Raw genomic sequence first — 12,705 nt, 5'->3', positions numbered from 1 at the left:
TGGGCCCGCGGTGGCGGTGGGCCAGGACCTGTCTGTAGGGTCAGCCCTCCTCCTGTGATCGCGGGCCACGTCCAGGACGCTCCTTCCGGGGCATGACCGCTCCCAGCCCACCCAGAGTAGTGTTTGCGTCTCCCCTCCTCCCTGAGCGGGTTTGTCTGCGCTGCGTGCCCTGGTCCTTGGGACTGCGGAGGGCCGCTGGGGCCTGGTCTCCCTGTCTGCGAGTGCGGCCTGCCCGGCTGGGGGAGAGAGGGGTCTGGTCTGTCCTGACCCACGCGGGCAGGTCGCCTAACCGTCTCCCTCCCGACCCGTTTCTCTCCAAACCCGCAGGTGTACATGAATGCCGTGTGGCATGGCTGGGCCATCCCCATGTTCTTATTTCTAGCAATTTTGAGGTTATCCCTCAATTACCTCATAGCCAGGTAGGTGCGCCGGTGTGCTGCGTGTGCGTGGCTGTGCCGTCTTCCTGCGTTACACGCACGGCAGGGCACGTGCCGAGCCGGCTCTGTGTCACGTGCTGGCGTTTTGGGAGGTTGTCCTCTAATAGTCCCTGAGCCCCCAGGAGGATGGTTTGCTGCAGCGGGCAGGGTGATCCCCAAACCCCGGCAGCTCTGTCCAGCAGGCTGCCAGCGGGTGCCGGCTTTGGGGCCACTCCAGCCCCTCCTCCGGTCGTGCTGCTTTTGGGCAGGAAAGTCCCCCCTCCACACACACCTCAACAGTAACATCCCAGTGGGCGGAGGCGGGGTTGGCGGAGCTGCAGCGGCTCTGTGCCCTGGGAGGTCCCCACTGGTCGGGGTGCAGGTGCCAGAGAGGCGCTGGGACTCAGCAACCCCAGAGCCCAGGGCCACGTGGTGTCTTCCCTGCGCCCTCTCCAAGCACCCACTTTCCATCTCGAGGCTGGGGGCGGGCGGCCCTATTGGAAGCCAGCACGCTGGGGTGGGAACCCCACGTCCCCGGGCCCTCCCGCCGGGTCTGTGTGGACCTGAGGTCGCCCCACAGAGTGAACCCCAGCTCCACGTCGGGCCTAAGAGGAGGCCCTGCCTTCTGTATTTTCACTGAGCCGTTCAAAAGTTCACTTTACACTGTTTTTCTAGGTGCTTCTCTGCGGTTGCCTAACTTGGTTCATTTGAAAATGTTTCTCGTAGAAAACTTTTAAGCGCTTATGAAAGGGTTCTCCGTGCCCAGATTAGACGTGGTTCACTAAAGTTGTTGCCGTTGCCACTTCCTTGGCTTACTTTGAGAGGCCCGTCACCTCTGGGTGCTTGTAAATGTGTGCCCACCCCGAGGAGGGCCCCTGGGGAGGGATCTGTGGGGGTGACCTGGGTCATCTCTCTGGAGCCTAGGAGGGGGTCCTGCTGGTCTCGGCAGATGGCCGGGTGTTTCGGAAGCTCCTGTCCCAGTGGCCAAAATTTCTGGGGGCGGCTCCTCGTTGGGAGCACAGGCCTGGGGACTTGACGTCACCCCTCTACGGCCACCGCCTGCAGACGGTGCTGTTGTAAAGGCGTGCTGTCTCCTGTTTGCCAGGGGCTGGAGGATACAGTGGAGCATCGTGCCTGAAGTGTCCGAAGTGGTGGTGAGTCGTGGGAGGGGCTCCGTCGCCAGGGCCAGGCTGTACCTGCCAGTGCTGTGCGGGGGCCGCGGTCCCCCGAGGCCTCAAGGGGCGGCTGCGTGGACGCCGGCGGGGAGCCCTGCCAGGCGAGGAGAGGTCGGGGAGGAGGCCAGCCGCCTCCACCCGGAGCCGCGTGGCCGCACCCTGACCCCTCGCCAGCTGATGCCCGAGCGCCCTTCACGGGCCTGGGCTCGGCTGCGTGGGAGGCAGGTTGGCCTGGCCGGGCCTGGCCTGACCCTCCTCAGCTGGGACGTGATGTGGAGGGGAGGTAGCGAGGGGGCCCCTGTAGCCGCTCGCAGCCTCCCGTGGAGGGAGGTGAACGGTGGACGGGCTGGACCAGTTTTCATTGGTGTCCGTCACGCCTGTTTGTTTACGCTCTGGCTGCTTTGGGGCCGCAGAGGCACACGTGCTGTCACCTGGCCCTTTACAGAAAGTTTGCCCAGCACTCTACGGGGGACTCTGGCCCGTGAAGCTGAACCACCGGGCACAGGCAGGAGGGAGGCCATGGTGCATGCATGGGCTTCATCAGGTGTTTGAGCACTGACCATGTGCGTGGAGCACACAGTAGGGGTGCAGGATGTGGTGGTGTCTGCAGGGGCCCCTTTAGACAGGGGTCAGGGAGGGTGTCTCTGGGGAGGCAGGCCCGTGCCCTTTGGCCCTGGTACCTGGAGGTCTTAGGGAGGTTCTTGCTGAATGAACTCAGACAAGCAGGACGAAGTCGGCCCCCTGCTGGGACCTCAGTTCCCCCGCCTGTGAAGTGCGGGTGGGTGCGGGCTCTGTGGTCTCAGATGCGCCTCTGAAGGTGATCTGTTCAAGCAGCCCTGCCCACCTGGGGGGCTGCCTACCACCCTCTCAGGCACCAGACGGGTGTCATCTAGCACAGCTGCCCGTGCTGCCCCCTCGGGCTGGGCCCCCCAGGGATGTCCGTCCCTCTGTGTCGGGGCAGCAGAGACCTGGTCCCTGCCTGGGCTGGGAGGCCTCCTTGCTGTTTTTGTCAGTAATTTCTCTGAACTGATAAATTACAGTGGAAATTCTCTTTCCCCTTTGACTGAAGGAGCCTCCAAAGGAAGACCTGACCGTGTCTGAGAAGTTCCAGCTTGTGCTGGACGTCGCCCAGAAAGCGCAGGTACCGCTGCCGGGCTCCAGGTTGGGGGGACCCCAGCTACCCATCCCTCCAGACCTGGCTCACCTGGGAGCTGACACCCGAGACAACCCGGTTGGTGGGGAGGGCCCTCTTGGCTTGGTCTGACGCCGGCGCCCCAGTTGGCGGAGGCCCTCCTGACCAGTGCCAGGCGAGCTCCTGGGAGGGTGCGGGCCTGGGTCCCTCATCTCGAGCGGTGCCTTAAGCCGTGATTCGGACCGGACCGTCACCCGGTCCTCGGCCTGGGAGCGGCTGGGCAGGACCACGGGCTCCGTGGTGCCGGCTGTGGTCGCCCGGGTGCTGGGTGTCTCCAGCATTGCCCTGTGGCCCCGGGGGTGTGTCGTGACCGCAGCTGCTTCCTCACACAGAACCTCTTTGGCAAGATGGCTGACATCTTGGAAAAGATCAAGAAGTAAGTCGTCAGCCCCTGGCCGGCCGCGTCTAGACTGCGCCCGCCACCTGGCTGAACCTCCCCTTTCCTCTCCAGCCTGTTCATGTGGGTGCAGCCTGAGATCACCCAGAAGCTGTACATCGCGCTGTGGGCCGCCTTCCTTGCCTCCTGCTTCTTCCCCTACCGCCTGGTGGGGTTGGCCGTGGGTAAGGAGCCTGCCGACGGTCAGCGCGCCGCGCCGTCTGTTCAGCACCGTGAGCTCTGTCCACGGTGCGTGGGTTGGGGGCGGGCAGGGGGCACCCGGCCTGTTGGCTGTGGCAGTCACACAGTTCGGGGGCCTCATGGTCTGGGCACTGTGCCCACCTGCCCTTCGGCCCCCAACGTGCAGGTGGGTCCTCGGTCTCTCGCCCCCTCCCCCCCCCGCCAGGAAAACCAGGGCAGACAAGTGAGGCCGTGGGGGGAATGACAAACGCCAACGCAAGTGCAGCGTGCTCCGGGCTGTCTGTCTCGTTTCTCTGGGGACCTGGGCCAACGCAGGTGCCCTGACCAGGAGGCAGGAGCCCCTGGCCGTCACTGCCGGCTCACCTAGTCAGGCGCGGGCAGGCTGGGGACGGGTCCCTCGTAGTCCTGCTCACATCCCCTTTGGAGGATGGTGGCTCGTGGTTTTGTTCGGTTGGTCGGTTTTAGGGACAGGTTAGTGTTTGGCCTGAGCCACCTCTGGGTTGGAGGTAACAGCACACACACAGAAGTGGCTTCCCTTTCAGCTGGGGTCACTTCCCTGCCCTGTGTAACCACCCCAGGACCATCGGCCCACACGTGGGTCCTGGGAGGCCATCCACAGAGCTCCCTGCGGGGCGGGGACCACTGCGGCCACACGGGCAGGGCCGCAGGATCCTGGAGAAATGGGACCTTATTCTGCCCCCAGGACTCTACGCCGGAATCAAGCTTTTTGTCATTGATTTTATCTTCAAACGCTGCCCGAGGCTGAGAGCCAAGTATGACACTCCCTACATCATCTGGAAGAGCCTCCCTACGGACCCCCAGCTCAAGGAGCGCTCCAGCACTGCCGTGTCACGCAGGGTAGGCCCCGCAGCGGCCAGGAGATGCGCCGGCCACACTCTGCTGTCCCTCACTTCCAGCTTGCGGGGAGGCTGGTGTCTCTGATTTTCGGGGCCCTTGAAACGGACAATTTAAGACAACTGTGGGGGTGGATTCGCTGTGACCGGCTCTGCTGTCCCGAAGGTCCAGGGCGGGCACCCTGGGGCCGGCCAGCCCTGGGCAGGGGACAGCTGCTGGGGGAGGCTGTGCAGCGCTTGGAGGCTGGTCGGGGGGCCCCTACCCACCTAGACTGGTTGGGCCCCGCCAGGCGAGGCCGGCCCCCAGGCCAAGGGCAGGAGGGTACAGGGCGTTGGCCGTGACTGCTGAGACCCTGGGAGCCTTGGGAGCAGGGAGCCCTGGGAGTGACTGCTCTCTGGGTGGGTGCCGGGTCCCTGCTGTTCCCGGCAAGGGCACAGCAAGGCCGAGATGGGCACATTTTGTGCTCACAGGCTGGGACTAGGTGGAAGGCCATGTGGGCATTAGGCACCCTGTCCAGAGCCAGGATGAGGAAGGCAATCTGGCCTTGGTGCTCTTTCTGGGGTCTCAGACTAGTGGGGAGGTTCTGGGCTCAGTAGGACTCCCACGGAGGTGTAGGAAGGCTTCCTGGAGGTGGTGACGTTGGATTTCAGAGTCTCGTGTATGAGTGTCCTCTGAAGAAAGGGTGTCTGGGAACTGATGCTTTTGTCCATGGAAGGGAAGCTCTGGGTCAAGTGTGGGTCAGGCTTCCTGGGTTCTAGGACAACAGAGCTTGTTGGGGCCCCAGACTCGCAAGCCAGGTGTGCAGCCGGGCAGGCAGTAGCAGCCTGCACCTGGGGAGCCGGTGGGTGGGCTCTGGTCACGCAGACGCAGGTGGACCCAAGGGCTGAGGCCCAAGAGCAGGCAGCCTGGCTCCCTGAGTGTCACAGACCCGAGAGGCTGGGGGTGGGCTTTCCGGGGTGGAGGGCGACCCCACCAGGGCGTCCCGCGGCCGTGTGTCTGCGCGTGCTGCTTGCTCAGCTGGTGTTTACCGCCTCGTGTCACGAGGACCCACCTTTCCTTCCGTGGCCGCACGTGTGTGTGGTCCCGTCCGGCCAGCTGTCGGGACACGACAAGGTACGGCGTCCGTGTGGTACCCGCACCCCCACGCCGTGCCCTGATGCTGCGCGTTGCTATGGTGTGACTCCATTTGACTTGCCAACCTTGCTCTCGGTGGCCTGTCCTGCGGCCGGTCCCGGTGTCCGCAGCGCGGGCGTGAGCGCCTGACGGTTCCGCACTGACCGCACGTGCTGGGTCGGGCTCGGCACAGTGCCTGGGGCGTGGCGTCGCGGGGAGAGGGTCTGCCCGCCGCAGCCGGGCTGCCTCTGCCCAGGCGGGGGCTGGTGGTCGAGGAGGACGCGACCCCACGTCTGGGTGTGCCTGCCTCTCGGCTCGTCTGTCCACGTGTGCGCGGGCGGGGCCTGGGCGGGGCGAAGCGAAGCTGCCTGCGTGCGGCCCCGCGCGGCCCCGCCCCTTTCCGGCCCGCCCACCCCACCCCCCCACCCCCCCGACCCCGGCTGGCGGGGCTGACGGGGACGTCGTGTGCCCTCGGCAGCCGCAGATGGCCTCCTCGCGGAGCTACGTGTCCAGCGCGCCTGCCGGCCTGAGCAAGGACGAGGACGCCAGCCGCGTCCACGGCGCCAAGAAGAGCAATTTCCATGAAATCTTTAACTTGACAGAAAACGAGCGTCCGCTGGCGGGTACGTGTGTACTGAGCCCGTGGCCAGGCCAGGCGGGGTCGCCCGCCCCAGTGCTGGGGGGCCCGACGGGGGCCGAGGGAGGGCCGGCCGCCCGCCTCCGCCTTCCCGGGCGTCCTGGGCGGGTGGGTCGGAGGGGCCGAGCGCGTCTGCAGTGGGTGGCTTGACAGCGGAAAGGCAGGCCGGCCGGCCCCGAAGCGGAGCCGCAGAGCGCCATGCGTGCAGGGGCTTCCCGGTCCCGCCTTGGCCAGCTCGTCCCTTGCTGTGGCCTCCTAGAAAGCTGGGTGGTGACAGGTGACTCGGGAGCCCAGGGCCCTGCTCGGCCTCCCCCGAAACTCCTGCGCTGCCCGGCTCTCCGTGCGGCGGGTCGGGGGCCCTTAAACGGTTTGGCCTGTGTCGTGTGTGATACCAACTGCAGAAAGAGAACTTTGGAGAATTTAAGTTTTGACCTTCTCCTGAGCTCCTTTTCTGCTGACCCAGACCGTGAACCTTGAGAGTCGTGGCCGTAGTTTGATTTATTTAAATTGTGCTTTTCCTTTAAAAATAAAAAACAACAAAATCCCTGCCCATTGACGTGGGAGGGGAAACATCTGCTTTCCAGAGGCTCTCAGAGGCCACTTTCCTCCTACTGTGGGTTTCATCTGGTGGTGGAGGGTGAACGTCAGCACATCCTTGAAAAGCCAGTGCTTGAGGGTTCCGACGTCAAGCCAGAGGGCGGGTATTTCCAGTAGGAAAGGTCACGGGCTGCTTTTGTCCCCGTCAGTGTGTGAGAGCGGCTGGCGGTGCTGCTTGATAAACAGAGACCGCAAGATGCCGACCGACTACATCAGGAACGGGGTCCTGTACGTGACGGAGAAGTGAGTGAGCCTGTCGGCGGGGGCCAGGATTAGAGGGGGCGCCTCGCGGGCCCCGCGGTCCAGGGCGGCCCAGCCGTGGGGGCCCCTAGCCCTGCCGAGACCCCCAACTCCTGCTGGCTCCCGGCCCCCCAGGTGGGGAGGTGCTGCCTCTGAGCCGGACGCAGCCGGGGCCGCAGGCCGTCATTTCCCCAGGCCCCAGGATGCCCTGGTCTGGGTGCTCAATGTCGTGTGGCGGGAACTGTGCGGTTCCCCCAGCCAGGGCCCTGGCCCCAGGGCGGCAGCAGCGTTCTTGTTACCCTCCTTCTCAGGTGTAGCAGCCCAGCTACTCCCAGGGGTGGGAGGGGGCGGAGCAGGTGCAGGGTGGGGTCTGTTCTTAGCCCTGGGGTCCCTCGGCACCTTGCCCCCACTCTCAGCTAAGGACCACCTGTTCGTCTCTACCCCCTCGCTGGAGGAACTGGCCGAGGAGACCGACACACAGGTCTCTTGTTGGGCGCCCCGGGGTGCTCACGTCATGGGAACGTGAGTCGGGTGCAGTGTAGAGCAGTGGGGTTTGAACCTGAGAAGCGGTGAGACTCGGTAAGAATGAAATGGGTTGTAAGAGGCCGGCGCGTCGCGGCAGGTGAGGGGCCCTGTGTCTGGCTGTGGCTGCAGCCGCCGGGCACGGGCCCCTCTGGCTCACCTGCTGGGCTGTGCTCTGTCCACCCCTGCCCCCTGCCGCCGCCGGTAGTTACCTGTGCTTCGAAAGCTCCAAGTCCGGCTTCTCCAAGAGGAACAAAGTCATCAAGCTGGTGGACATCACGGACATCCAGAAGGTGGGTGCGGCCCCTGCTCGCCCTCACCCCAGTCTCAGGAGCGGAGGAGCGGCGGGGTCGCGAAGCCGGCGGCCGAGTTGGGAGCGGGGTGCGATTAGAACAAAACGAGGGGTGCCGTCTGGACTGTCGGGCAGGCGTCGTTTCTCCCCGCGGCAGGGCCCCGCTTTTAGGCGGTGTCTGCGCGGAGCCCCACGGCCCGTCGGGGGGGTATCCACGTGCTGCGGGCTGTGCGCTCTCTTCTGCCGGGTGGACCGGCGTCTGGCGTCCTCGCACGGATGGTGTGTGTGGGGGTGGGGTGGGCAGTGAGCTGGGCCCCCGGCAGCCGTCTGCCCCTTGGCCCTGAGACGTTCCCCCGGGGCAGGCTGTCCCGTCTCCGGCACTCCCCAGCACTTTCCGTCGTGTCACGTGGAGCAGGTACAGGTGTGCGCAGAGCCTGACACACACACCTGGCGGGGGGGGGCGGCCAGGTCCACCCATGCCCCCTCTGGGCCTCCTGGGTGGGCCCCCAGGGGTCCGCTGGGCAGCGTCTCCTTCCCTCTGAGGGTGTGTCAGGAGCACCCCTGTGGCTGTGGTGGGTCCCTCCCTCCCAGAGATGTGTGTGGTCGGAGGAGCAAGATTGGGCTGGGGGACCTGCTTCCCCCACGTGGTGCTCCTTGGGGGGCCCCGGTGAGGCTGGGCGGGTGTGTCAGCAGGTCTAGTGTTCCGCTCACACCGTCAGTCCTCGTCCTCTGCTGGCTGGGGAGGCCCAGGCCCGTCTGGGGCTCCGTGGATTGCACCCTGGGGTGTGGGGAGGGTGGCCCCGTCTCCAGGGGGGCCCGTGGTGACAGGCACGCCGTTGGCTTTCAGTACAAGGTCCTCTCCGTCCTCCCGGGGTCGGGCATGGGGATTGCCGTGTCCACGCCATCAACACAGAAAGTAAGTGCTGGGCGGGGGCCGGGGAGGCGGCGGCGGCGGGGGGCCGGGCGTGGCTCTGAGTGCAGGTCGGCCAGGCTTTCGGCCGGGCAGAGGGGCCTGGGAAGCCCCCTCCCTGCCTGGGCAGGAGGCTGCGGCCCAGCGCAGGTGCTGGGCGGGGGCGGCGGCGGCTCCGTGTGGACCTGGCCGCGCGTGGACACACCGCCGGTGCTTCCCCTCCCCGCCAGCCGCTGGTGTTCGGCGCCATGGTGCACAGAGACGAGGCGTTCGAGACCATCTTCAGCCAGTACATGAAGATCACGGCGGCGGCGGCATCGGGCGGTGACAGCTAGTGTGGGCTCGCCGTGACGTCGCTGGGAGTTTTTCTTTTTTTAACAATTCGGTAGTGGAGAAACATTGGACATCCTCGTGATCTTTCGCAATAACCCCCCCCCCCCGCCCCCGATCTGTGGTTTCTGTTGTGTTGACCCTGCGTTTTACGGACCCCTTCGCTTAGGGGTCGGGACTCTCGAGGGCGCGTCTTGTGGACGCGAGGCCACCGGGAAGGATGACACGCAGGACACACCGCCAAGCACAGCTGCGCCTTCTCTGTCCCCACCGGGCGGAGACCGGCGCGGCCGCACCCCGGCTCTCGGAGGCCAGCAGCTCTGCCACACCAAAGCCATACGAGGAGCACACGGGGCCCTCCCCGGGGTGAGGGACGCCGGCGACAGGCGACGTGGGGGCCCCTGGCCAGCGCCACGAACGGGCCCGTCCTTTAGGGAGACCCCCGTGCACGTCCTGGGAGCGCGGTGCTGACCAGCTGGCCAGGGGCCCGAGATCAGCTCCTCAGGAGGAGGCAGAGTGCCGTGCGGTGCAAAGGCCCAGGAGGACGGCCGCTTCGGGGGTGCTCCGAGCCCCGGGGCCGCCCCCGCCTCCAGGCTGCTGTGCCGAGGTGGGAGTGGACAGAGCGCCTCAGGCCCGAGGGGGCCCAGGCTGGCAGAGGGCCTGCCCACGGGGGCTGTGCGGGGACGCTGGGGAGGTCAGCCGGCTTCGGGGAGTGACCGCGAGCAGAGCCCAGAGGTCGGGGTCCGCGGCCCTAGTGTCTGCACACACTCGGCGGGGAGGGGGGAGAGCCCTCACTCTCGGGGAGGTCAGAGCGCGCGTCTCGCAGGCCCGGTGTCCCATTGGGACTGACTGGCCAAAGGCCTTGGGGACGGACACGCGCAGGAGACGGCGGGGCCACCCCTGCTCGGTACACTCCCGACACGGGCACCTCCGGCCCCTCAGCTTGTCCTGAGTCCTCTGGGTGTCACGGAGATCGTTGTTTTTTGAAGAAACAGAAGATTATATTTTTTACAGAGAGCAAGCTGTTTTTCTTATTTTTGTATCGTTTTTCAGACGTAATTTTTACCTTTGCTCCCCATTTGCTGGTTGGGCGGGCGATTCAGTGGCGTCACTCCTGTCACCCCTTGGCGGGGGGACCCCGCGGAGTGCGCTCGGGAGCCACGCCCACCAGCCAGACAAGCACACGCCCCGGCCCAGTCGTGAGGTCCCGGGGCCCTGCGGTGGCCGCCCAGCTCCTGGTCTCCCTGGCGTCGGTGTCTTGTGACCTTTCAGAGACGAAGGCAGAGCCTGCCCGAGACCTGGGCTTTGCTCCACAGTTGGTGCAGGCGGACCGGGTTCTGGGGGGGGCTGTGGGTTCACACCCAGTGGGGGACCCCCTCTGTGCCCGGGGCAAGGCAGGGTGGGCCCTGAACTGGCCCAGGGTGACTGCGGGGCGACACCTGTGGGTGCTGCTCAAGCCCCACTCCCCGGGACTGCTGTGGGCTCGACACGTGGGACTCTGTCCCCATGCACTGTGGGTGTGTCCCTGCGTGGAATGGACTTGCCTCCTTCAGAGTGGCGTGGTTTGGTTTGAGTCCCTTCTGAGGAGCAAGGGAGATGAAAACTGACCACGTGCGGGGTGGCGTCCCCAGCTACACAGTGGCCCACGGCAGGCCCCTCTCTGGAAGCCCAGGGCCCCTGCCGGGAAGAGCACGGGCCTGTGCGGGCTCCCTGTCGGGGAGAGCCTGGAGTTTCATTGAGTTGTGTAAGTCTGGGCAGGTGTTTAACTTCTGCGACTAATCACTGAACTAGAATGAATGTTAAATTTTTTATGTCTGGAGCTCAGTCTATTTTGGATCTGTAAATACTCATTACCAGTGTAACTTTTGTTCAACAAAAGGATTGTACTGTATGAAGAAGTGATGAAAAAATACCCCGTAACATTTTTTTAACGAAAAAGTCTTGTATAAATTATAAGTTTTTATTTAAATAAACCTGTAATGCTTTGTGCTAAGGCCGGGGGGCTGTTCTCCTGGCCGGGTCCCCGCGCACCGTGGGCACCTGGAGTGGGACAAGCTGGCACCACGGGCCCCTTGTGGAGGCCCAGGGCCCCTGTGGCCACTAGCACTAGAGGGCAGTGGGGATTTCAGCACCAAGGCCGAGGAGTGAGGTGGGCACCCAGGGAGTGGGCTGGGGGCGGGGGAAGCTGTGGACGTTGGGAGGAGGGAGGCAGGGGCCCAGCTTCCAGAAGAAGGAAGCCAAGGATGGGTGGTGGCCAGTGGGGGAGGAGCGTCCAGGGGCTGGCATGTGCCACGGGGGCGGGGGAGCTCGGGGATGGGGCCGAAGCAGCACTTGCAGTTTGGGGTACAGGTCCTGGCCCCGCCCAGAGGCGCCTCCCCTCGGGGGCCCTGGGCATCCCTGGGGCCAGCTGCTGCTTGCAGCCCTCCCCGAGGTCTGAGGCTGAGGGGGCCCTGGGCAGAGGGGTCCTTAGTAGCGCATGTGGCTCAGCTGGTCCAGTGCTAGCACTGGACCCAGAGGGATGCAGGAACCTGCCTGGCTTCTGAGACCCCCAAGGTCGCACGCTGACCTGTGCTGGGGACACCCAAGGGCCCCCTGCACCCTGAGCCCCCCGGGAGGCAGAGGCCTGCCCAGGTCCCTCAGGGAGTGGCCAGAGCTGGATGGAAACCAGGTCCAGTGGGCCAGCTCCGCGGTGAGGGGGGCGGCCTTGGATACCACATCCGTCTACCTATCCCTTCATCCATCCATCCATCCACCTGTCCGTCCGTCCACTTCCGGCGCTGTCCTAGGCGCTGGACACAGCAGTGACGGGACAGTGGTCCCTGGGGAACCTGGCAGACATCACACAGACACCCCCGGGAGTGCTGTCCCCTCACCAGTGACTCTCCTGACGACACACCCAGGCTGTGATTTTGCAGCTAAAATCGATCTCCTGGTCCCCTACCTACGCTTGAAGCTCCGTCTCGGCCTCTGCCCCTCTTTGCGGTGGGTCCTCTTCCGACAGCCCACGTGCGCCCCGGCCCCGCAGGGCCAGCCTGACGCCCGTGCGTCCAGCTGCCCCCTGGTCCACAGCGAACCCCGCTCCCTGGAGGGGAACGTGGGGCGAGGACGGGTCGGGAGCTCAGGGCGTGGGGGGGGGGGCTCCACCCCCCGCGCAGGTGGGCCTCCCCAGGTAACGGCCCCGATTCGCGCATGTTACAGAGGTTTCGTTACTTCACGTGTTGGTAAAGCAGCACACATGAGGCTGCTCACTTCAAAACGCGCAGCAACCTTCTTCGGTCCCGTGGTTTCCTCCGCAGGCCGTATGTTTCACTGTGTGCCTTTCAGGGCACGGCTCTGAAGGCTGCTCTTGGCTTTACCTTTTACCTGGGGGGTCCATGGGACAAAAAAAAAGGGGGCCGTGGTGCCCCTGTAGAACTTGGGCCTTTGTTCCTGGGGCGACAGAGCCCCAGCAGGGCTCCCAGCAGAAGCCACCACTCGCTGCAAGTCAGGAGAGGGGTCACCCCAGGGTAGCGGGTGTGGAAGGGAACACAGAGGGAGATGAAATGAACTTCCCTGCTCTTGAACCGGGGTTCTCTTCGCAGGTCCTTACTGTTAATAACACAGCACGTGGTGAGTGAATTTTATGACTATGTGATGGGTAAATAAATAAGGTCACACACTGACCAAAGAGGGGTGCTCACGATGCGCCCAGGATTGTAATACTGCTCCCCCCACAGTATTTAGCCAACATCATTCGCTGTAACAGAGACTGGAGAGAGGGGTGAGGCGACCCTGAAGGCCGCCGGAATCTCGGGGAGCAGCCTCTGCCTGGGAGCTGAGGGTCCGGGAGATCCCCCCGTGTGTGGGAAA

General features: G+C 65.0%; 1 protein-coding gene across 6 annotated transcripts in view; it reads left to right on the top strand.

The window, feature by feature from the left end:
- GRAMD4 (GRAM domain containing 4) overlaps positions 1–10,849 on the top strand; it is a 77,112-nt gene extending 66,263 nt beyond the window's left edge. For 3 of the 6 annotated variants that reach the window (XM_060164312.1, XM_060164314.1, XM_060164315.1), the window contains 11 exons: positions 328–419; positions 1,522–1,570; positions 2,661–2,732; positions 3,116–3,159; positions 3,235–3,344; positions 4,064–4,218; positions 5,807–5,951; positions 6,712–6,805; positions 7,533–7,617; positions 8,464–8,532; positions 9,026–10,849. In XM_060164312.1, the coding sequence (XP_060020295.1) occupies positions 328–419; positions 1,522–1,570; positions 2,661–2,732; positions 3,116–3,159; positions 3,235–3,344; positions 4,064–4,218; positions 5,807–5,951; positions 6,712–6,805; positions 7,533–7,617; positions 8,464–8,532; positions 9,026–9,226 (1,116 nt within the window). In that variant the 3' untranslated portion in view covers positions 9,227–10,849. Of the gene's footprint in view, positions 1–327; positions 420–1,521; positions 1,571–2,660; positions 2,733–3,115; positions 3,160–3,234; positions 3,345–4,063; positions 4,219–5,806; positions 5,952–6,711; positions 6,806–7,218; positions 7,618–8,463; positions 8,533–8,756 lie in introns of those variants that run through there. The other 3 variants (XM_060164313.1, XR_009543229.1, XR_009543228.1) reach the window with 3 other exon arrangements.
- The last annotated feature ends 1,856 nt before the right edge of the window (positions 10,850–12,705 follow it).

The sequence above is a fragment of the Lagenorhynchus albirostris genome, chromosome 11 (assembly GCF_949774975.1).
Source record: "Lagenorhynchus albirostris chromosome 11, mLagAlb1.1, whole genome shotgun sequence".
In the NCBI taxonomy this organism is placed as follows: domain Eukaryota; kingdom Metazoa; phylum Chordata; class Mammalia; order Artiodactyla; family Delphinidae; genus Lagenorhynchus; species Lagenorhynchus albirostris.
This window is presented reverse-complemented; position numbering and strand designations above follow the sequence as displayed.